The sequence below is a fragment of the Colletotrichum godetiae genome, assembly GCF_030913485.1.
Source record: "Colletotrichum godetiae strain CBS 193.32 chromosome Unknown BDP55scaffold_1, whole genome shotgun sequence".
NCBI classification, from domain to species: domain Eukaryota; kingdom Fungi; phylum Ascomycota; class Sordariomycetes; order Glomerellales; family Glomerellaceae; genus Colletotrichum; species Colletotrichum godetiae.
The window spans coordinates 1,751,347-1,775,356 of NW_026851249.1; the positions used below are offsets into that span (position 1 = coordinate 1,751,347).

At 51.3% G+C, this 24,010-nt stretch overlaps 7 protein-coding genes across 7 annotated transcripts; 2 read left to right on the forward strand and 5 right to left on the reverse strand.

The window, feature by feature from the left end:
• Positions 1-2,599: 2,599 nt before the first annotated feature.
• BDP55DRAFT_625579 (uncharacterized protein) lies at positions 2,600-3,364 on the reverse strand (the record flags this gene model as incomplete). The annotated part of the gene is made up of 3 exons (XM_060571494.1): positions 2,600-2,845; positions 3,054-3,231; positions 3,333-3,364. The coding sequence occupies 3 exons, from the start codon at positions 3,362-3,364 to the stop codon at positions 2,600-2,602; spliced, it is 456 nt and encodes a 151-aa protein (XP_060437099.1).
• A 6,287-nt stretch (positions 3,365-9,651) lies between these two features.
• On the reverse strand, positions 9,652-11,949 carry BDP55DRAFT_18036 (uncharacterized protein). The gene has a single exon (XM_060565815.1). The coding sequence runs from the start codon at positions 11,700-11,702 to the stop codon at positions 9,792-9,794; it is 1,911 nt and encodes a 636-aa protein (XP_060437100.1). The 5' UTR covers positions 11,703-11,949; the 3' UTR covers positions 9,652-9,791.
• A 1,621-nt stretch (positions 11,950-13,570) lies between these two features.
• BDP55DRAFT_507305 (uncharacterized protein) lies at positions 13,571-14,068 on the reverse strand (the record flags this gene model as incomplete). The annotated part of the gene is made up of 1 exon (XM_060567679.1): positions 13,571-14,068. A coding segment is annotated over one exon (498 nt), but the record flags the coding sequence as incomplete, so codon positions are not given.
• A 654-nt stretch (positions 14,069-14,722) lies between these two features.
• BDP55DRAFT_641301 (uncharacterized protein) lies at positions 14,723-15,341 on the forward strand. Its single transcript, XM_060573389.1, has 4 exons — positions 14,723-14,842; positions 14,902-15,020; positions 15,069-15,136; positions 15,200-15,341. Exons 1-4 carry the CDS (start codon positions 14,805-14,807, stop codon positions 15,332-15,334), a joined length of 360 nt encoding a protein of 119 aa, XP_060437102.1. The 5' UTR covers positions 14,723-14,804; the 3' UTR covers positions 15,335-15,341.
• A 1,101-nt stretch (positions 15,342-16,442) lies between these two features.
• BDP55DRAFT_625583 (terpene synthase family protein) lies at positions 16,443-17,746 on the reverse strand (the record flags this gene model as incomplete). The annotated part of the gene is made up of 3 exons (XM_060571495.1): positions 16,443-16,536; positions 16,595-17,440; positions 17,493-17,746. 3 exons carry the CDS (start codon positions 17,744-17,746, stop codon positions 16,443-16,445), a joined length of 1,194 nt encoding a protein of 397 aa, XP_060437103.1.
• Positions 17,747-19,274: 1,528 nt separating this feature from the next.
• BDP55DRAFT_598182 (FAD binding domain-containing protein) lies at positions 19,275-21,454 on the forward strand (the record flags this gene model as incomplete). Its single annotated transcript, XM_060571017.1, has 6 exons — positions 19,275-19,724; positions 19,784-19,899; positions 19,967-20,318; positions 20,398-20,496; positions 20,555-21,059; positions 21,124-21,454. The coding sequence occupies 6 exons, from the start codon at positions 19,275-19,277 to the stop codon at positions 21,426-21,428; spliced, it is 1,827 nt and encodes a 608-aa protein (XP_060437104.1). The 3' UTR covers positions 21,429-21,454.
• A 1,141-nt stretch (positions 21,455-22,595) lies between these two features.
• BDP55DRAFT_538164 (uncharacterized protein) lies at positions 22,596-23,331 on the reverse strand (the record flags this gene model as incomplete). The annotated part of the gene is made up of 2 exons (XM_060567917.1): positions 22,596-23,059; positions 23,151-23,331. 2 exons carry the CDS (start codon positions 23,329-23,331, stop codon positions 22,596-22,598), a joined length of 645 nt encoding a protein of 214 aa, XP_060437105.1.
• Positions 23,332-24,010: the final 679 nt, after the last annotated feature.

A 24,010-nucleotide genomic window follows, 5' to 3' on the forward strand; every position in this document is an offset into this window, starting at 1 on the left:
AGGATTGTCTCTTGCGGTAGGTACCTTAGGCACAGATGCTTGACAAACTACCAAAGTACTTCCAATTGACTGGCGTCCAATTCGGTATACGTAAACAAATTCACTGAGACAGAACCAGACACACAGCCAGGCACTTAAAGTATCTTAGCAGAAAGAAGGAGAGAGAATCAGGCTGAATTAGACCGCGAAAAACAACCCTCAAGTAAAAAGAGAACGAGATGGAGACAAATGTTGACATTTCTGGGCGTCTGTCTCAGGGAGGATTGGAAAGAGAGATGGGACAGGCCGGGTTGGGTGGCTTTAGTTCCTCACAGACAGACTCCCTTCCCAGTCAGTCAGGCACCAGTTCACCGTTCTAAACGTGGACGGATGGGAGAAAATGGGGACGGGGAGAACGGATGGAATGGGATGGGATGGCAATCGGATCGAAAGTGGGTTGCAATTGGGATGGACTGGACTGGACTTAACCAAACTAAACTGACCGGGACCTGGTACATATTGAATTGGGGCAGTATGGCAGGCCTTCTCAATCTCTCTCAAATCTCCGTGCCTGTCTGTCCTATCTGCTGCCAACTGACAGGCAGTCTGTCTGCCTCCAAGTCCTGTCACCATTGCCACAGGCCTAACCGTAAGTTTCCTGCACCTCGTTTCTAGGCTGCGCTGCGCGTCTATCGACAAATGCATACCTCGGAGGAAAGTCGAGGGAGAAACGAAAGAGAAAGAATTGCCGATGGTTTCCCGCGTGTTTGATTTTCCCTCGCCAACGTCTTTACCTTCTTGCCGTAGGACCAATAGAGATGTAGGTACTTTGGGGAGATGCCTCACCTCTCCTCCTATCTGTACGGAGTACTACGTACTGCATCCCACCAAACGTTGGTACCCATCCAACACTAGTCAGATACGTACCGACCCGGGCAGATAGTACAGACACTGGCTCCGTTTTGTTCTTTTCTCCTCCCCGGGAACTCGGGAGGCATTTTGTGCCCCCATGGGTATGTTAGCCAACAGTTGAGATGTGCTACGGATACAGTCTACCGAGTACCTCCTTGCTGCATTCGCAGAAAGGCCCCTTCCCTGTACCAAAATCTCCGATCACAGAGTGTCCTAATAGCAGTATTTGCATGACAAGTACTTGGTCCGGCTTGGGGGGTTTTAAAGGTATTGAAGGAACCTATACGGAGTAGTCCCATACATCTACACATTGTAGCGACCTTCCAAGGAGCATCTCATCGCGCTATCCCTCCTTGGCGGTCTACGTACGGATAGGTACTCGAGTAACGACACCGCCGGCGAGCGCGCGCGGGATCTTCCACTACTGGCTTGGGGGTCTACATGGTGGTGAGTTGTTGACTGGATCGGACATGTCCCCCCTGTTTGGTCACTCCTGTGGTCAGACTAGGCTAGATTGGATCATACAAGTAAGCAACAAGAAAATAAAGGGCTTATGAAATTTGCACCGGGCGATAAGGAATGATTCAACCCCCGTCTAAACCCGACGGCCCGAATGTTACCAACTGGATCATCAAGTGAGGCCCGAGGGAGAAGGAAAGAGGATTGAAGACGATGTGTGCCCGAGAGAACGCAGGACCGGCAATTGGGACCCAATGGCTCGTTTGAAGCAACAGAGGTTGAAGCAGGCAGTTTGTGGGCAGCCAGCACCTGAGGACGGGTTGGATACGAAAAAGATGGCATGCATCCGTACTTCCGAAGTCGCTGCTGTCGAGCCTGGCAGGGCAGGCTACAAGGGGCGAATCTGACGAGCCAAGTTAGAGTGACAGAGCGACGCAGCACTACAGGGCCACAGCGCATATTTAGTTGCGAGGTTCCATTTGCTGTGATGCAATGCAGAAGCAAGGCCTTGCAGCGCAAGAGCCGGGCAAACAGGGCGGGCGAGTCGGAAGTTGGGATGCCCATGAAGAAAGAAAAGAAATGTCCAAGCACAACGCTGCGGTATCCCTATGCTCCAGCTTGGTAAGGGTACGGCAGACAACGGCAGCCCTCAGACTGCTGCAGCTAAGTCAGTAAGAAAATGCAATAAGGCAATCCCCTTCCCCATCCCATTTCGTTTGCAGGTGAGGGAACAGACGCCGGAGACCTGTAAGCAAAGAGACGGTCAAAATCCCACCTCTGCTCGTCACCAGGATGTTAGCTCGGTGCCCGAGCGTTGATGATAGGGCACGCCTGGCAGATGTTGATCACTATCCCGCCGGTCCCCCATCCTCTGTCGCTGATGTGTGTGTTGTCGTGCATGTCGTGGCATGGCTTCGGTAACTCTTCTGACTATCTTGCAAGTTGCTTGCGCGCCGGAAGTCCGAGCCAGAACAAGGCAACGGCCAACCTTTGCAGTGACGGGGTTCGCCGCATGTCTTACAAAGTTGAGAAGGGGATGTCATCCACCCGCCATATTCGTAGCATGGCTTGATTCCCGCAGATCTGAGGTACTGTACGCAGTAGTCTGTCTGTCCCCGGCAAGGCCAGCAATCGGTGCGTTCTTTGGCCAAAAAGAAAAGAGGAAAAACAATCGACGGAACCCGCAGACTTGCGTGTTGAGGCACGACCAATAGCTGTCAACAGCGACTGCCAATGCGACGACACCACCTCATGCCTCAATGTTCGTGTCGCGGCCACTGGCGTGCTCACTGCTCAGGGGTTGGGCAGAGGGGCCGTATTCTGGTATTCTAAGGTGGGGCAGAACAAAGGTATACGACGCAGTCAACGCACTCTCAGGACACGGGAACACGTCAAAATCGTGCTTCCCCTGTGGCTGTGTCCTCTTTAGCGTGGAACCACGAGCCCGCAACCTTCTGGTTGGATTCTTTGAGGTGGGGAGGGCGAGGGCGAGGGTCTGCGCAGTACGGTACGGACTTGGCAAACTGTTGATCTCCGGAAGCAAGCAGATAGATGGCAGATAGATTGACAGGCAGACCGTCAGACAAGTTGGGTCTACGCAGTATGGATCGTTAGAGAGATCAAAGGTCGATGCGTTTGACGGGACAGGTAGCGTGTCTGTAGAAGGCAGCTTGGTAGCCAACCTCAAAGTCTCAGGCGCGTACCCGTCGGCGGCGTGCAGGATTGCTTGACGATGCAGATACTTCCCACGTCAATCGGCAGGCGGGACGGGACCGTTGAGAAGGCCTGGCGGACCCGGCGGGATCCGGGACTCCGTGGGAAACCGATGCATCGGGAAAAACAGCACCAAAGGCGGTTAAGCCAGAGACCAATCCTGAATGCCTATAACTTTGTCAGTTTTACAGACGGAAGAACGATGTCTCGGGCCACCCCTTTTGGTTTTCTTTGAATTGAGTTTGCTTGGCAAGAGAAATTTCGCGTACCTGATGTGGACCGGGTAATCAGGCAGCGGCATCTTGTCAGAACAGATTGGATCAAGGAGACAGGAATATCGAGGCGATGGTTGAGCTTGTCCAGATTTTCCATGCTTGGGAGGGTGTTTTTACCATGGGAGGCATTGGAAGTCGGGTCTCAAATGGAATACTTACGCCTTGGGAGAGGTATGTACGAATACGTGAAGGCACTTGCTCAGGTTGTTCCTTCCAGAAGGCGAATCCACTCCTCAATCAACCTGAGGTGTCTGAGAGAACGGATGAACTGGGAAGGCGACTGCTTGGCCAGTCGCACCCCAAGGTTTCATAGATGAGGAAGGCTGAAGCAAGTCAGAAGTTCAACGAACATGATGGGGGGCTCTTTCCGTCCGAACCACGACAAGACGTTGCCAATTAATCGTCATGTTTCGTATCTCCTTCCCAAGTTCTCTCTAACTATCGGGGAGGCAGTTGCGACCGGTGTCCCAGTCTTGGGGACAGTACCTAGATACTTCATAGGCTGAAGCACCTTACTCGAGGACATTAAAAACGGACCGGCGAATCTCCATAATACCCTTTCCCGTCATCATCTCATCTCCTATGTAGCGCTGCGGCGCTGTACTGCATCAAAAACGGTGCCATCCAACGTCCACGGTCCGTCCGACATCTTGGGGACGGTCCAGCATCCACTGTTCCAACATTTACAAAGTCACAGTCCCAGTGCGGAGTACTCTGTACTAGTTACCCACCCCCAGCTCATCATCGGTCATCCACATGCCAGTCTATGGCCAGCCAGCTCGGATTCCTCACGACGACACCTCAGCAATATCAAGTGTCAACACATCTGATTCAGCGGGAATAGCAGAGACTGCCGATACGTATCTTGCTCGCTAATTACCTATGGCATTCGATCCGTCCACATCATGGCTCAATTGGGTCAAGCACGAAACAGGTATTTTCTCTTCAACCACTCCTTTCTGCACATCGGCCGGACCTTCGGACGTGCTGCCATGATCTATCGACGGGAGCGCCTGTCTAACCAAGCTGGCAAGCCGCAAGCACGACCTGTCCCACTATTTTCTATCGCCTCTGCCATGGTTTTCCCTCTTTTGCATGAGACGACGGCCGAAGCCAGCCTGGAGGGACCACAGATGCCCGCCTGCTTGCGACCCTACCGGCATGGACTGGTGGAGCGAAATCCCCATCTCCAAAGACTCCAATTCCCCATCCCGCCTGGCGGTGCCTGTTGCTGGCGTCCCATTCCTTGCACGGTCCCACTTGGCTGCCAAGACTGCCAACGGGATGCACAATAAAGGTGGATATCACAGGTACTGGAAACACGGCCGAAGACCTTCGACGGCATTCATCCCCGTTGATAGACCAAAGTTACACAACACCACGACACCTGGAATACAGACGAGATGAAGATGCATCCCAGAGTATCCGTAAGACACTCCAGCACTATTGTCGAGCACATGACGACTTATTGACGACGTATCAGCAATCGACGCCAGCTGTTGTTGTCAACTGACATTCCATATGCCATCAACGTCCACCTAAAACATCCGGAGGTCATGCCGTTGCTCGGATACCAGGCCCGAAGTTATGGATGAAGAATTTGGATCCGCTTGCCTCCGCCTGCTGAGGTGCTCAGCCATCCGACAGGAGGACGGAAAGGGACATTGAAGAATCAGCAGGTTACAAGTTGCTGTCGCTTCACCCCAGCTTTATCTTGCGCCGCACTGGCTATGCGTTTCGCGCAAACAAATTACAAAGCAGCCTTTTAGGCTGGCGAAGATTCGCTTAACAGATTTGCATCCTGCTGCTGCTGCTCAGGCCCAGAATCAGAATTCGGCTGCACCAGCATTGTTGGATCTTCGATCGCCCATCGTTCCATCCCAATTGCAATGCCCATCCATGGACCATTGCACTTAGACTCCGCTCCACTCCTTGCAAGTCAAAAGTGGCGCCTCAAATAGGTACGTCGCACCCCAAGAGAAAAAAGAACTCCATCAACAATCCCCCTGGGCCCTTCCACATTCCCACAACCGCTGTTTATTCCGAATATGATGAGCACAAACTACATCACCAGCCTCAACGCCAACCACCGCAACTTGTCTCTGTAGGCTCCGCATGCGCCTTTCTCATGTCGATGTCGCCAAGACCCGGTTATACTATCAGGGCGCAACAGAGGTCGCACAAGGTACCATGCATCCCCTTGTTGCTCTGCCTTGATACGGGCCATGTTACAATGCAGCAACAATAATATACCATGGCCCCCCCCCCCACTGTTATCTATGTGTCTTCGGGCCTCTCGACCGCACATCAGCAAAATACGGTCGCAGAACGGAGGCACAGCAGAAGTCGCCAAGCAAGGATGAGGCGTATCACGAATATCAATATACGCGTGTCTATGGCTGCTCGCCGCGTCTTTCGGATGGCAACCGCACCACCTTGTACGAATACAGGTTGTCGGCAAGAGCAAAGAAGATACCAAAGAAATGCGATCCGGAGCCCCGGCAAAAGATGAATCAGGCTGCCCCATTTGTCAATTATACCCCTGGCTGTCGGCGTGCCTGGCGAGCCCGGCCGCGGGATTGCAAATCAAATGTCTTTTCAAGCTCCCCTGCATGCGCTCCCGACAGGTTCCTAGGCCTGACGGACTTGCGAAGATGAACTTTGGCCGATTTCATTTACCAGGGGGCATCAATGGATGACAATCGCAACAAGCTACTCCGTACGGATACTTCGCGACCAAAGGCCCAAAGACGCCTCGGATAGGAGAGCAGGCTGACGTGCAGGCATTCTGCAGCCCCAAGGCAACATCAGGATTCGGTTGTTTTCCCGGCCATGTGTGTTGCTGCATCTCAACCTTGGAAGGGAAATTAGCAAGAGACCATCCAAGATGCCAAGTTGTGGTGCGGTGCTTGAAAAGGTGTGCCGCACATCCCTGCAGCCGAGTTACCTTAGCACCAAAGTTAGACACAGCTTGATATGGCCCCCCGAGACTCGCCATCCTGGCCTGTCCTCCACTGGCACCTGGCTAGGCTAGGGAAAGCCCTCCGTGGTCGTGGTCCCAGGCTCTTAGCAGCAATCCTTCAGCTGCACTGGTCTTGTCATCAGCAATTCGTCATATTGGCACCCGTCAAATCATCGTCTGTGCCACCTCCCTCTTCTTCTTGACTCGAGCGGCTCGATTTTTGGAGAGACAGACAGGACGCTAGCCCATGCTAGTCGTTGGTGAGCTCCGCGACGGGAAGACTCAGGGGCCAACTTTTCTCTCGGGATGTCAAATCTTCAGCTGTCCAGGTCCTTGCAAACTTTTCCAACGCCGCACTGGACTTGTCTTCTCAATCGCTCTCGAAATCTTTGAATGACCAATCGTCTTTTGCTCGATGCTCTTGAGCTCGCGGCGCGGCCGACTCATATCTCAAAGCCCAGAACACCGTTGTTTCCCCCACTTCTCCCGGGAGAAACCCGCTCTCAAAGGCACGCGAACTCGTTTTGCTGAGAGCTACCTTGCCCCCTGACCAATCTCTATTAAAAAGTTGACCTTGTTGATGGATGACGCACCGAATGCTACTCACGGACGCTGAACGTAACCTCTTAGGGCGACAGGCCGCGCCACAATCATGGATCCTCGTCTATATTAGCTGTCCTCTTAACGCTCCTCCCAAAGACCCAGAAACGGGCGGCTTCTTCGGGAACAACGCCACGAGCTGCTTAGCCAAGACACGGTCTCGCGCGTTCATTGCAACCGAAAGCCGTTATCAAACCCAGCCAACGCCGGTCGTTCGATTCCTTTTATGCTCAGAGCCGTTCCTCAGTTCGCATGAGCGGCTACGGCAAAGAAAAAGCAAGACATCGCGAAAGGGGGTTGAGGCTGAGAATCAGCATCTTGTCTGCAGCCAGCCGTTAACGCATTTCGGCAATACGAGTACGCGCCTGTATTCCTTGGCGGCTGCGTTGCGGCCTTCGCACAACGCAATTTCTCAATGCAATGCTGGACCGTGGGCGGAACCACCTTCACCGCGGCCTCAAGTCGAGTGTGCTGCTCAGCTGAAATGTCTATGGATCGATCATTAGATGATTAGAGTCAGACAGGCCAGAGATGAGCGTTGACTCGGTGTTATTGGCTACCTGTCGCCTCAATTAATAACCCTTGTCATAAAATTGGCGGGACACTGATCGACCACCGCTCGCACCGAACGGAACATTGAGCTTTCCCACAGCAGCGCCTATGTCTGCCTATCTCCTTAGTCTTGCATCGTATGGGTTGATATGCTTGCAGTGAGGGCTACTCAGCAAGCAATATTCAAGCTGCTTTCGCACCTTAGGGGAAAGGGCACATTTGCCGGATGGTTCTAGTTCAACCTTTGCTTCTCATCTCCAATATATCAGTCGTGACCCGGTCGCTGAGGGCTCTAGGCGTTTTGTCTTCCCTCGAGCGTCGACGCACTTGTAATTCGCCTGGACTAGGAGCGAATTACGCAAGTGCCAGCAAACAAATCCAATGTAGAACCTAAAGACTCGGTAGAACCATCAACCAAGTGGTGCCTGAACCTCTAGTCCGGCTAGATGTGAGAAAGGAGATCTCCAAGGTGGATCGGCGAATGGCACAACCGTTGTATCCGTACGGATACATCGTCCATTCCGTGCGGCGCTGGTAAACAAGCCACCAGATGGCGCATGACATCCCTGCTCCGGCTTTCTTTATTATTAGTGAGGAGACTTTGGCCTGTCAAAAATGCTTGCTTGTCAGTTTCCTTTTCACTAATGTGTCGTGGCTGTGCTGTGCCTGTACATGCCGAACCCTCCAAAGTTGGCAACGACATCAGCTCGCGTCCTCAAATGGCGATCTGGATTCCTGACTTGACTTTGCTGGTGTGGCGAACACTTGTCGAGATTTCGTGAAGTTCCTGGGGTAAGACCGAAACGCGTCCCGCGAAATCCTTCAACTTGGGACAGAAGCATGGTCGTCAATCTGTGGTTTCCAATGAGACGGTCCCAGATCCCAGACCAAAGGGCGGCCCAAATTCTCCGGTCTGGCGGGGACCTTGCTGTGAACTGGGGTGTTGTCGATGTTGCAGTACCGCCCTGCCGTTACGCGAAGAACCAATTCCGGGACCACACTCAAACGACAGGTCGTCGTCAACCCTGCTCTGTCTCTCTATCTTCGATACACCCCCTTCCCTTTTGCGATTCTCGAGGACGTTGAAATGAGTTCAGGTCCCCCCAACGCGGCCCCCCAGACTTTGCCTACTGCATCCTAATGCAACGAAGATCATTCAGCAAGGTCACGGATGTCCATTGATCCGGCTCGTTGCGATATTGGCTTCATTGGCTGTCGTTCGTCGCGAGACCTACGGCTCAGGATTCGACTGCTGGCGGTATGGCCCGTTACTATCTGCTGGTTGGGCTTGGAGACCAAGAGCAGCCTTCAGTCATCTGCACTTTGCCGCCTCGACTCCAAGCATGCAGTGAAGCACCACTTGCTCGCCCATGGCAAACTCAACCCGAATACGCTGATGTGAAATTGCCAGGACCAAGTTCGCCATCCCACGTACCGTGGCACGCCATATGTTGGTCAAGAGAATGAGGCCCTGACGTGCCACACCACGTATCTCAGTCACCTCACTTGGCCGCCGCCGGTATATCACACTCACCAATGAGATACTAACAGCAAAAGTGCCGGGCCAGGCCTCTGGCCGCTTCCTTCAGCTTCAGGGGATGTAGGGCTCAGGATCAAATCCTCCGATTCGACTGCCTACGACCAGCGACGACGGCTGTGTCGTGCTTGGATGCGAGTGCCCGACGAGGGTTTTTCTGTTTCAAAAACCTGGATAAGAGTTTTCTGAACGGGTGAATTGCTGTCCGGAAACACGTGGCGTAGTGTTGGCCGGCGGGAAGCTGCAGAGTCGAGGACTTGGTCTTGTCTAGTCTGGTCTGGCCAAGAAAGATACGTCAGACGGCCGAGTCTTTGCGGATGCCTGCCTTTGCGAGCTTAACTTGAGGCTTGGCGAGGATGGAACTTTGTCGAAGACTACTGTGGCACTGTGGAAGAGGCTTGGTTCTGGCCTGGCTTTCTCGCCCTGCAGGTTCAGGTCCGATATCAAAGAAGGGAATGAGGCCTTCTAGTCAGCGGCATGTCTGGCTATTCCTGTTGCACTACCATTCATCTTGCTTCTGATCTTTTGAGCAGAGACTTGATATTCTGGGGCTATTTCGATGAGTTATCACTAGCTGCGGTGTGTGATGCTTTCTTGGTTACGTCTTCGCTCGACGACCCTCTTCACATGGACTATACGATGAAAGTTACCATAGACAAGAACGATTTGAGGTGCCCATTTCCAGAATTTATATGATTACTGTGATATGCTCTACTCCTGATAAGCTTGACTGACAAAAGCTGGTGGCTTAATAACGCTGGAAAACATATGTACCCGCAAACCCCTATCAGCTACCTCCATTTCAGTGATAAAGAACGTTCCTAGATAGCTTCCCATTCCTCTTTAACCCCTTAGAGGATGTTGCTGTACGATACTGAATGGTGTTGGTGTCACCATTTTGAACGGGAGACATTGTCAGCTTGACAGGCTGCGAAAGCTCTCCTGAAAGCGATGCTCCCGCCAAGCTGTTGAGACTCTGGCGGTCAATTCCCGATAAGATTGAGACGAGGCCGAACCCCCTACCCAGGGGCTCTGAGTGAAGCATGACAGTCAGTCCGAGGATGATGACTATCAAGAGTGGCTGGATCGCAAGCACCAGATACAGCCATGGCGATTTCTGTAATGTGGGCCGCTTATAGAATATGCTTTGATCGGCTTGATCGACTGAATAGATGACTTCAACTTCTCTATGTGAGACTTCGGTTCCATTTTCCCAGATCCAGCCTTTTGAACTCATGTTGAAGTGATCTAAACTCGGGATTCGTGCGTTCTGTAGAACAGCAATTCGAGACCACAACATTGTAGCCACGGACGTGGCCATGTATGGAGTCATCCAGTGAGACAGATTGCCTCTTTCACCAGTTCCGCTAAACGTGCTTAGCATCTCCATCAAGGGAGATATGTACCACGAATCAAGCGCAAGGTTGTTGTAAGTTATCGGCAATTGCTTGACCCGCGACAAGATAGCTTCCTCGCATGAACCGTTCAGGAGCTGGGAGCTACCTCTAGTGACCGACCAAGTTCCCCAGCACCGCTGCCGGTAGATGTTGTAAAGATAAACATAATGTGAAAACCCCTCGCACTCTGGGTTCTGTGGTGCTATTCCAAGATATTGTAGGGATTGGTCTGACAGCGAGTAATGGTTCGTAAGAGACAAAGCCCACCAGTTCAACATGTCTTGTTTGCCTTGTGACCATTGATTCCTATTTCCTTCGGCATCCTGACAGGCGGCTAGGAAAGCCTTCGCCAAGGCAGGCCGATCTCTGCTGCTCGACTCATTGAAAGTGGCAACGGTACCGAGCACTGGCGCAGTAATAGTCCATGATTCGCCGACTGCGAGAAGCTGCTGTATTGCTTCCAAAAATTCGGAGTGCAACGTGTCAAGAGCCGCGACGCTTGTAGTATTCAACAGCAGGACGTTGTAGCCGTATGCGTGCGGCAGCGCTGGTAAAGGCGACTCAGATCCATCCGACTCTAATGCGGTATCTTCTCGGAACGCTGTAGTTGCGTTGAAAAATATCGATATACCACTGAATGAAGTGGTGCCTGGAGGCTGAAACATGCCGTAGTAAGTGATATTCGGGATGTAGTCCATGCTGTTGACTTTCATTCTGCTCTCGCCCCCTGTGAATATTTTGTACGCGACGCTGAGTCCAATGGGAAGTGCCAAAGTGAGAATTAAAACAATCCGCCAAGGAACACCGAGTTTTGAGGCCAAAGGTTTGTTGCGCAGAATAGCATCGTAGTTTTGTATGGTGGATTCGCCATACCGGGCTTCCACAAGTATGAACAACGTCGGCGTGACACTAGCCAGACATAGACTCATAGCACTTAGCAGGAAGCCGACAACAATGAGCTGGTTGTTCCCGACACCAAGGCGCCAAGAGATGGACTCATGAGAAACAGCCAGGATACCAAGAGCGAGGCAAACCATCGACGTAGCCGCCGCAGCTACATCCGACTTGTAGATACTCTTCTTGATTGCTGGCCGTCCCAACAGAGATACATCTCCAGAAAGCTGGTGGATGTGGGCATCGGAAGTTACAGTGGCCATGTTCTGTCTATCATGTTTGTTTTGTCGATCATGCAAGAGATTCCCCGACAACTCGGTATCAAGGGCGATATCTTCTTCAGTCTCAAGTGTACGAGGAGGTCTCGACGAATCGTTGCGACGATCAAAAGAGCCGTCTATCGGGCTCCACAAGATACTCATTGCGAAATAGGAAGTACCTTAGGTTCGACTGAGAAGCGCGCATGTGCGACGATGACGACGTTGAATGTTGGTTTGGGGAACAGTGGGTTGACAAGTCGAGTTTGTGGATGGGTGCTTCTATCAAACTGAAGCTCATTACGAGTTCGACACGTTTTGTTGCCTCTAGTTTTCCATCGTTCTGTCAGAAGGATAAATCGCTTTCGCTGAGTATAAAAGTAAGCAGAAGACTCTACAGAGCCTGATCTTGAGTTGCTCATGAGGGACAGACTACATGCATGGATGAGGCTCAGTACGTGCAGGGATCACTGAATTTGCAGTACCTTATCCACGAATGAGGACTGTAAGCGGCTTCTGAAGAGGAACAGCCGCGGGTTTGATGGGTAAATCTTACATATCCTTGCCAGGTGCGTCAGGCTCGACCTGATAACGAACGCCCGCCGGGTCTAAGCTGTTTCCAGTCAATGGCCACAAGAGCAGGCTCTATTCCATCAACTGCCAGATGGCGTCAGTACATCCGTCTCCAGTCTTTCTCTAATTCTGCTCTCTTTTGAAATTGTTCATAGACGGATACAAAGGTGATAAGGTCGCATTGATGAACGATTCCTTATTTCCCCTCATAAAAGTATGTGGATGTGTATTGACGCTATCTTGCAGTTGATAGAATAGGCCGTGTTGCGGGCACACCATCAACACCGTTGGTAGATTTATGCAATGCGATCCACTTCGGCGAAGCGACTTGAATTTTGAGAGACGTAGTTTTAAGATGTCTAAAGACTTTCTAGGGTTATTGGGAGTTGGGAGTTTTCGAAAGGTGCTTCTGCGGCGCAACTTTAGTAACAGGGCTCAAGCCTGCGACAAGCACCGCGGTCCTCTGCTTTCAGTTTTGGGAACTACAGAACCTCAATTGCTCTAGAACTTTTCAAGAACACATGTAATTATCATCCATGCGTATATACAATTGAACATCGTTCCAGTTGGCGTACCCCTGATTGAAAGGATGCCTCGGGTCCCAAGAGTCCATCCAGTCTTTACCACAACAAACACCACACGTCAAGGATCGTTCCCTTCAGACTCACAGCCAGATTTCTTTTTAGATTTGTTTTTGAAGAAACGATTGAAACAATCTTTTTCGCTAAGCCAGTAGGCTGTAAAAGCCCACGGTGATGGGCGTTATTGTAGTTGTCACGATGGTGGCTGTCATTCTCACCAACATGTATCGCTGGAGAGGCCTCATCCACCACATACGACCATACCCATTGGAAAACTCGGGATCCCGTCCGCTCTCCCATAGATAAGCCAATGAGGGCCGGATTAGTAGTTGGGTCGGTGACGACCAGCGAATACCTGGTGTTGTATGTTTTGTTTTGCTCGTGGTGTGGTCCTTTTGATGTTAGACCTTCTGTATTATAGGCAGTTGTCACATGCTGTGTTGTGACTTTCCAGGCAACATGCAGACTTCGCTATACAGACAAGAATGTTTCATGCGAGTAACCAGTCGATCTAAACCTGTGATTTTATCTCTCCATCAGGACCCATCTCATTTCAAGCTTCTAGTGGAGACAAGTAGGTGTGTACGTATGCTTGGCCCCTTCCGGTCTCTGGCAACTTGACTTAGTTCCTATCCACTCAAAGCCCATAGTACTGATAACCAAGAAATCTCCTAGAACTTGGAAAGTACGACAATTTCGCGAATAGGCAGAGTGATGTCGTTGGGATAAGTATGGGGAAGGCGATTGCCCATGAGCTTGCTGCCAGACCGGCAGACCCCTCAAGTCCCAAGGGTCACATGAAAAGAGAACACTCAGAGCCCTAAAAATAGTCAGAAAACTTTTAGGGTAGTAAATAATCATAGTAAAGGTAGGATCCTTACTCCAATTTTCAGCTAAGTTGTAGTTGATGTTGCGGTGAATGGTTCCAAGAGCCATGCTGAAGAAAGTTCGCCTCGGGTAAGGGTTTGAGCCAGAACCAACAGCCAAGCCGTTATCAACACGAGACAGACCCGGATCGCCGTTACCGCGGTCAGATTGTGCGCTAAAGTTGACGAAGACGTTGGCGTAGCCGGTAACCTGAACCTCGAGATGGACGTTGAAGATACCGTTACTGCCGGTGCTTCTCCAGGCACGGTACTCCAGGCGGTGATTACGGTCCGAACCGGCCCAAGTATTCAGAGGAAGCTGTGAAAGACTGGGGTTTGCGCCATCAAATACGTGGGCTTCGATGTCGCCGCGAAGGTCGATGCTGATGGCGGGGAGTTCCGCTGGGGCGCCACGGTAACCGACACATGTCAGGCCTCGCTCCTGCACCAGAGGCTGGAGAACTGGAGAGCATGAAGCGAGAGTGATGAATAAGGCAATGAACCAAAGCATGTTGAGTGTTGGATGTAAGGAGTGTCTTGTATGTGTAAGAAAAAAGGTGTGAGTTGGGCTTGAATGTCGAGCTGGCGAAATTTCTCTGAAGATTTGACAAGATCTGGGAACTTGAGTGCACCGCTATATATCTAGCTGAACAGACATGATGGAGTTCGGCTTGTGCGCGCGGAACAACACCTTCGTGATCTTACGTCTCAAATTCAATATATGACTTTCGGGGTTTTCGGCGTAGAATATTCACAATTCTCCCCGATGCTGCCCGGCTGGGATATGGGGCTCATAACACAGCTAAAGGCATATGACTTGACTTGAGTTGTTAATTGTCAAAAAGCTTGATTACTTTTGGCGTGAGCTCATCTATTCCAGAATCTTTACTTCTTCTACCTTTCCTAACGGGAGTAGTGGCTATTTTCAGTGGACTCTTCAGAACTCTTAGTTCAGAACTCAGAGCTCAAAACCGACTCTCTTAAATGATCACGAGAACGCAATCAAACTTAGGCTCAGTACAGCGACTGCTTGCGAACGGAACCCGCGGGCCTTACTATTCCTGGTGTAAATGGTTCAGGCCCCTGTAGCCAGGCATATAAGTTCCAAGTCGCTGTTTACTTGAGGTCTGACCTGTAACTTTTGGTGCATCGCTTCATTCATTTCAAGACAACTACGCTCTTTAACCACGTTCACTATCCTCTTTGATCCAAGCCAACATCTTTGTCAGCCACAGTCAACTTCCAACATGCGTTTCTCCGTTCTCCCCGTCATGACTCTTTTCTTGTATGTCCCTAGTGTTCCTACCTAATGAATCTTGAGCTCATGTCGCTGACGATCGCCAGGGGTCTGTCCATGGCCGACATGCACGACTACTGCGCATGTCAGTATAAAACCAACTCAGCCGTCGACTATGCCGCCACTGATTTGTTGGCCGGTGACCGCAGAAATAGCTACACCTATGGTAGGCCTTGTTCTTGCCAACTGGAGTCAGCCAGCTTACAACTTTTAGGTCAAAACTCAGGACAGTTCTGGATTGGTCGGTCGTCTGGTTCGGGGCCGAGGTTCCAAGGGCGGTTTGTAAGTCCAATTCCGCCTCAATCCGTGCTCAACGGCAACGGCATGACTGACTTATGACAACAGCTCAAGGCGATCAGTGGCCAGATTGATGGAAATGAGTTCTACAACAACTGCAAGAGATATGCTGCGAACGATGCGACCTGCTTCGATTGCGACTTCAGATTCGAGTACCCTGATGGATCTACCCTGTGCCGATAGTTGCTCGACTTGAATAGAGTCAATTTGCTCGTTGCTTCACCCGTCACGGCCCGTGCCACCCGTTTAGTCCTCGGTATTCTCCTAAATACTGTTGCAGATCTTATCCGTGTAAGCAGATTACTATGTTTTCGCAAGGGTGTTTCCTTCATGCCCGTATGCTTTCATGACATATGGGTCGTTAATCTACTGTGTGAATTATGTTCCTATGTCTCTGCATACACAGCTCTTGTCTAGCACTTAACAGCAGCAAGTTTGGTTATCTGAATACCTATTTCATTACACTTTGAGCCTTTTCCGACGAGCAACACCCCACCAAGCTAAGGGCAAGATCCTGAATCCTTGCCGCTGGAGCACACCCGCCCTATGAAGATCGACTACAGTTACGATTGGGGAAATCAGCCAAAGACTAATCTAAATGTGTGGGTGTCACCCACACCTCTCCACTCCGTGCGTCAGTTGCTCAAGTTGGGTCTGGAACACCGGGACCACCGGACGCTCCGGGCGAACCACCGGGCCGGCGGGCCTTATAAAAGGCGGTCCGCTTACAAACAAGCCTGACGAGGTAGACCTTACAATGCTACAGCATATGAAGCCGCATTCAAAACGGAGGAAGGGTGAACACCACGATACATGTGAAAGGCGAAAGCGAACGACCCACTGAGTGAAGAACCGACCGAAGGGGTACAAACTGTGTGTTACATTAGATAACGCGAATCATATCACGCCCAATTGGAGATGGGAAGATTATGCTGAGCTGACCGATACCCACGCTCAACCTTATAGTCGATGGTGGCCAAAGGTTTCACAGGTGAACCATTGAGCCACACAATCTTGCGAAGGTTGGTGATGAGACATCCGAAGGCCTCGCCATCAGTGGACGATGCACCTAGTAGAGCAACTTCAACGGTACCGGTAACATGTATCTCAATTCGATTTGAGGTTTTGGTGAAGATGAAGTTCTACCGTACGGAGCGACCGGGCTCTCAGTCTAGAATCATCAATCAGCCCAGCTTCCTAATTTGCAATAGCTCAAGGCGACCAATGCGTTATATGTTTCTTCATGTTCATCATGGCGGCGAGCTACAGGAGCCTTTATTCGATAGAGGTTTCAGTCCTCCTCCGGCGTGGAATCAACCGTAAAAGTATACCCACCTTCGGCATCAGGCTTGATATCAGAAAGACAGTACCGGGGCGTCTTCATACTGTTTGATGATGCGGTCAGACCCGAGCACCGGGATTGATAACTTGACTTTTGCTTACCTCCACAGCCAATTTGCCATACACATGTTCTTGCAATTTTTCGCCAGTAGATTGACGTGACTCTTGTAAGGCGTGTCGTCGAAGCGGCGAGCAGAAGCCTCAACGGCGTCGTTGAGCGCAGAGACCTCGTGCTCCAGGCGAGCCACGGCGCCGTCAAGCCCCTTTTGAGCATCGCCATTGGCTAGCAAGACGACAAGGTTCTCGACAAATCCTTCCTTGAGCTCTTTTCGTAGACTTACGATGTCGTTAACTACCCAGACGATGGCAACTGCAGCGCGGTACAGCTCACGCATCTCAGGGGATGCCATGACCTCCTCGGGAAGGTTGATGCCGTTGGCGAACTCGAGGTTGACTGCCACCTGCATGATACAGGACGATGCCTCGCGGTATCCGAGGTACTCTTGGAGCGACGTAGCTCTGCCAGCATACCGGTTCACGGCTTCTTGTCGATAGCCGTCAAGCGTGGCAGTAGCTTCTTTGGCGATGCGTTGTCGATAGCTGTAATTGTCTCCATTTGCCTTCATAACGGCTTGAGCATACTCTGCAAATGATACGACGGCGTCGTGGTCTCGGTACTGCGGTTGACCGGTCTCAGAGGTAGTGAGGAGTCCGAGGCTGCGGTCAATAAAGTCCCGACAGTCGGCCAGAAGAACATGCAAAGACGCGAAGTCGAACTTGTGTATGAGCGAGTACTGGTCCAGCATGTCGTCGACAATGAACATCCAGGCCTGGAAGGAAGTGAGGGCTTCGATTCTATCGCAGGATGCATATGGGTACCAGCCCGTCAGTTGCTTCGAAAGCATGGCTTTTGTTAGACGTCCGCGAACGGCATCATTGACTGCGTGACTAGAACATTGCTGTTAGTGGACTTCCAGCTATCATTATCTCATCCTCTTACCTCTCGATGATCTGGAGAATCTTGCTATCTACAGCATCAAGGTGTGGGTTCTGGTCCCTCGGCCAATCTTCCATCAGCCGTCCTAGGTCGGGAATGCGAATTTGTTGCCCGTGGAGCTGCAGCAGCATCTTTTCGCGAACCCCATGGGTACGTTGTGGCAACAAGTCATTGTTACGAGTCTGGTGTCCTTTGGGGGTAGATGATAGAGCAGGATGAAGGGAGAAGGGTGCTGCGGCAACTGAAGAATGAGACATTGTGAATGTAGACTTGATGGTAATAGTTCGTATGAAGAAAGATCTGGGAAAGGTTGACACATGTGAGATGTATATGATGCTGTGAAAAAAGGACAGGTCAAGTTACTTACTTATGTCTCCCGCAAGTCTGTTGGTACCAAAACAGCTACATCAGTCTGCAGTCTGCAGGGAACTTTTGTTTCTCCACCGAGAGGATCGTTGATAGGATTCTATTACGAGGGTATCGGACCGAGCCCAATGTAGTATCTAATCGCACTCTAAAACCGCCCTGGAGCGCTTGAAGGACATGCTGCGGTCAAAATGCATTAGGATAAAACTGCGAGTCCGTGGCGTAGACTGTAGTTTCCGCCTTGCTTACGTTTGGTTCCGCCTTGAATCCGAAAGGCCATCGGCCGTTACACGTCTTGTGACAGGCAAGATACATATTGTAAAGATCAAAATATCCATGGTGATGATCCAATTCGGTGAGCATGTCGTCGACCGTGATACTGGCTGACTGCTGCCAAGGTTTTGAAGTAAAACTATGTGGTGGGGCTGTGTATAGACTAAGTAACTCTTCGCAGCTTCCGGACTTGGGGATGGTAGTTCAAAGTCAACTGCGGGTTCACGTTGTCCGCGGGTATGTCCATCATGCCTGCTGATCATCTTCGATCGCCTACGCCGACCTGAAATGTCTTGCTTGCAACCTTCTCGGGGCCGGGTCCGAGGCGATCTGGGTTGGCCGTCTCCATTTCCGTGGAGCTTAACGGCAAAGGTTGTGCACACCAGAACTCACAAGATTTACTCTACTTAAACGAGTATTGGTATCTTCAACGACGTTTCAGTACAACAAAAGAAGCTTTAAGGGGAGACAGGAAAAGCAACGTACGGCATTGATAGACATTGCGAGGAGGTCGCTAGCGCCATGGCGGAGCGCGTGGAAAGCATGGAACATTGGACCAAAACTAAGTAGAAATACAGTGGCCAATGTGTACAGTCGGAAGTGATTACACTTCGGCCCGCAGGCACGTCCGCGATTGACATACGCGTAGATGTCACTCCTGCACTTAGACCGTAGGCGGAATCGAGCTCCGTGCAGGGCAAAGCTAGCAGTATCTTCCTACATATTGGAAAGTTGACACTTTGTATCTTTGTCCCCATCAAAGTATCGTTAATCCATGGAAAAGATACTTGACTGGGGGGACGGAAATTGGGTTCCCGTCCCTGGCCTCTTTCTTCGCGGGGGAGACCCCATAAGCAATGATTTCCCATAAAGGCATTTACCTGAAGTCCGTGATGTCGAGGAGGGGGCGTGGACTGATTGTGAACGGTGATGTGGGTAGGACTCGGACATTGAAGGGATTTAGATCTTTACAGAGAGAAGATATAAAATAAGATGTGCGCGAGTAAACTTCCTCGCCCAACAACTTATCTCGAGTATCAACAAGGACATTGCTACCATCGTTGCCGCTGCCACTCCATTCAACTTGACATCTTTTCCATCTACTTTCCTGTACATTCAATACACTTATCAACTCAGATCGTGAACATGACCACTGCCGCTGTTCCCCCTAACCTCAGCAGCGGCCACTTCTGGCTCGGTGCCGGCAACGGAGCCAAGAACGGAGCGCCGGCGCAACAACAGCAGCAACAAGATGTGGAAGTCCCCAAGATTCTTCCTCCTGGAGTGACGCAGGCCGGATTCTCCAAATTCGCTCGCCGAGTAATCCAAGCGGTGGGGGGAGACGAGAACTTTACCGTCATCACGGCTGACTGTGACTTTGAGGGCTACGAAGATGATGACTTTGGCCGCAACTGCCGTACCCACGACTACTACCGCTCCTTTGACGATGAGTGCGAGTTGGTGGGCTCAGCTCTGTGTCATCCGCGAAGTGTACAAGACATTCAGGCTGTTCTTGCTGCTTGCAACGAGACAAAAGTCCCCGTATGGCCCATCAGCACGGGACGAAACCTCGCGTACGGTGGCTCGGCACCGAGAGTAAGCACAATAACGTGTATTAAACAGCTCCCGATATGATAGACTGACTCTATCTCAAGGTTCCTGGATCGCTGGTCATGATCTTGAGCACGCATATGAACCGCATCTTGCACTTGGATGAGACAGCGTGTGTCTGCATCGTCGAGCCGGGTGTCACTTTCATGCAAATGAGCGAGTAGGTTGCGGTCATCCCATCAAGATTCTCAGAAACCGAGAGACTGACAAGTTTGCCACAAAAAAAGTTATCTGCGCGACCGCGGTCTCTTGGACAAGATCCGGGTAGACTCGTCAGGTCTCGGGTGGGGATCCATGATTGGCAACGCCCTGGACCGCGGAGGTGGTGCTTCCTTGTATGGTGACAGATGGGGAAAACACAGCGGAATGGAGGTCGTCCTGCCCAACGGTGAGGTCGCCAGGATGGGCATGGGCGCGATCCAGGACCCGGAGGGCCGCAAACAGGCGGAGCAAGGCGTTCACCCGGCCGATCAGAAGCTGAATGAGTGTTTTGCTCTGTTTCCGTACGGTTGGGGTCCAATGAACGATGGTCTGTTCTCGCAGGGCAATGCCGGCATTGTCACGAAGATGGGATTCTGGGTGAGATGCACTGTCCAATGAAACCGGGCTCAGTACGACCACATCGTAAGAAATGGTTTGCTGATAATGCTCATCATAGTTGATGCCTGCTCCTCAGGGCATGACGCCGTTCTCAGTCACTTTTGAGAGGGAGGCCGATCTGGCCGCCTTGGTTGACTGCATTCAACCCCTTGATCTGGTAAGTCCATAGCCCAGGATTCAAGTGACTGTGCCAAGCTAACTCTAATTCTACAAAGAATGGCACACTTCAGAGTTCCGTCAGTCTGCGTAACCTCACGCTCGAGGCTGCCCACTATGGCCCTAGGTCCAGCTACACCAATGCCTCTCACAAAGAAGTCATCCCCGAAGAGGACTTTGAGAAGATGGCCAAGAAGCTCAACACGGGCCGGTGGCGCTACATTGGCGCCGTATTCGGTTCCGATAAAGTCCGCGCGGCTCTCATCGAGGACATCAAAAAGGAGTTGACAAAGGTCCCGGGCAGTAAGTGGGCAACGCTCGACGAGTGCCCCGGCGAGCAGAACCTGGTTCGTGTCAGAGCCACCTACCTCCAAGGTATCTCGTCCATGGGAGAATTCGCCTGGATGAAGCAGTGGCTGCCTAACTGCTCCGTCATCATGGTCGCGGCTATTTCCAGACTTGAGGGTAAGGCCGTGTGGGAGCAGTACTCTTTGGCAAAGGAGCTCTTCGCCAAGGCGGGCATCGACTACATCAGCCACTATGTTGCATACTTCCGGACTATGCGTAAGCATGCCCTTGATCGTACCATCGAAAGACTGATTCACATGAACTGACATCGCACTTTCAGACAACGTATGCATCATCCCGTATGACAGAAAGGACAAGGACATGCGCGGCCGCGCACAGTGGCTGGGCCGGACCCTGATCAAGGAGTGGAAGGCTCGCGGCTGGAGCGTCTTTAGGACTCACGTAGGCCTCATGGATCAAGTTGCAGATGCCTATGACTTCAACAACGGCGCCCTATGGAAGATGCATGAGGAGATTCACGACACCCTGGATCCCAATGGCATTCTGGCTCCCGGAAGAGGCGGTGTCTGGCCAAAGTGTTACGACAAGGATGCTTGGGTGATGGGAAAGAAGTACATTGGCTGATTCAAGCCTATTAACTACTCTAAGATAGGAATACAAGTCTGCATGGGTCTTCATAATATTTACCTGATCGACGTAATGAAACGGGACGATGGGTACTGTGAACGGAAGACCGAGAGCACTTTGACAACTACCGACGTGATGGTCCATGCTAGAAGTTGAACACTCCAGTACATAGTTCCATCAACCGTATCTACGGACAGTTGAAACAAGACGGTCTTTACTCGATATGGCCCCTATCTAGTCTGTACGGAATTCCCCTCGCTGTACCATCATTTGAACCTCCGATAGTCCACTGCTTGATGTAACCATTTAGGGTCTCTCATCCGGTTGGAATACATCGCGCAACATGACATAGCGGACCTCCAGTATTCCAGCCCTGCCGTCACTAGTCATGTGCCAGGTTCATCGTCTAACTATTTCTGGAAAGCCGTTCGCACACACTCTCTCTTCAGCTGTCATCCGATTTACTCCAGCACCAATTATATGATACAGATGACTTACCGCGGCTCTGGTTGTACGCACAAGGTTCCAACATTCTGAATGGACACGTCGGACTCTAAGTTTCCTTGGGTTGACACATCCCATCGGTCCATGCCGCGGCAGCCAATATATTCTAAGGAGTCGGAAGGTTCAACTGAGAAGATACAGCAGTAGCCAAGGCCTCAAATAGTTCAATCGGCCTTGTTTACATTTGTAATTGTTGATTCTGGGGCATCACATTGAATTACTTGAGTCAGCCATGTTGACGCCCGTGGAGATCTATGGTGAACACCAGAGCGGAAAAGTACTAGGGTCAGGAATACAAGCGTCAGATGTGCTATGTAGCTGTGATCTTGTGAAAACTGCTCGATGCGGAAGTTGTAAGAGATGAGCTGACCAGCCTTTAAGATCTAGACATAGTAAACTTCCATCTTTCTTGGCGGAAAGCCTCAACGTTACCTCAGTGATGGCATCTATACCCAAGCACACCAACACGCCGAGAGACTCCCCATTCGCACCCACCGGCGCAGAGGTTACACCAGAATTGAACCGGCGTCATGGTTCATCAGAGGCTCGAAACAGACTTTGGCTCGCGATATAACGTGGCGAGCCGTCATCACAGCTCGAATCCAGCAGGAAGCTCAGCTCGGAGTCAAACTCTTCTCATTCATCCAGCTAACTGGTACCTTATCTACCAGGATTGGTAACAGAGAACCCCTTGATGGGAAAATTGAAGTTGATATGATGCGACTCAACCTTACCCACCCCAGCCGGTATATACGCACTCTTGTCCGACGCTTTACTAGACGCATAATCCTGCCAGCCCACAAAGCCCAGCCACACGGTCCCGTTGTCAGGCGTATCCGTCGCCGTGATACCAGAGTGGGACGCCAGACACCCGGCATTCACCTCCACTTTCTTAATCATGGCTGCCGCGGCGTCCTTGTCACCCGTAAAGTGCGTAATGGTGATGATCTCGCACATGGGACTGTTGATGAGCTGCGGTGGCGGTGGGACAATGGTGCTGACGTCAAAGTCGACGCGTGGACACTTGGAGGGGACAGCTTTGAGGACGGGCATAAGGGCATCGATGGCCTTTTGGTGGTGGGGACAGCGGCCGAAGGCTTCGCGGTGCTCGACTGGGGCCCAGGCTGGGGAACGAAAATATTGGTCAATTTCAATTCAGGTCTTGGTTAGGAGGTTGCGGTGTTTAAGTCAGGGAGGAAAGCAGGAGAAACATACTCGCGAGGATCTCCAGTTTGCTGTGGTCCTCCTCCCAAGGACCCCATCGGTAGCGGAAGTATCCTTCCGAATCTTTCACAGTCAACAGGAACTGCTTGAACTCCTCCTTCCAGTCTGGCACGTCTCCCTTCACGTGGAGAATCACTCGCGTGGGACCAAGGTTAGGAGGAGGGCCGGACATGATGGCGAGTTTTCCTCTCTGCTTAAAGTTGGCGAGAACGGAAGTATGATGAATGCTTATGTAAATGTTTTGAGGCCCAGATCTTTGAAGCCTACGTTGTCAGTGATTTGCAGCGCTTTACTGTTGGAGGTAAGAAGATGTTATTATATTACACTTCCCAAGAGACCGCACCGATCCAGACCGTCTGATGGATGACGCAGTGACCAAAGATCAATGATGCTTCTCGTTTCCTGCGAGACGACGCAAGGGAACATCGTTCCCATGTCCAGGCTTATGGCCTCATGATTCTTACACACAGAGTTATGTTTTGTGATACGAACGAGTTTCACGGAGGGCCAATATGCCATCAAGGAAGCTGCGCGCGTGCGCGTATAGACAATCCCCATCGGACTCCTGTAGATGAGAGTAGTATCGTGTGTTATTGTTGGTCTTGATCAGACGAGATTTCTGCCCGGGTGGCCCGGATGGCATTTGACAAGCCAGGTATGTGCGTCTGCGTCACAAACCGAGCTGTGATATGCAAAGGGACGGGACGGGCGGGGGGAGATACCTAGCGATTTCTCTTCTTCTAGAGCAACCCTCCCTACAGCTCCAGGATGTAAGCTTGATTTTATCGTGTGTACCTTTCTGTGCTGCATGTTTGTTGAGTGATCAATCAGGATGGTCCGTTGCGAAGGGG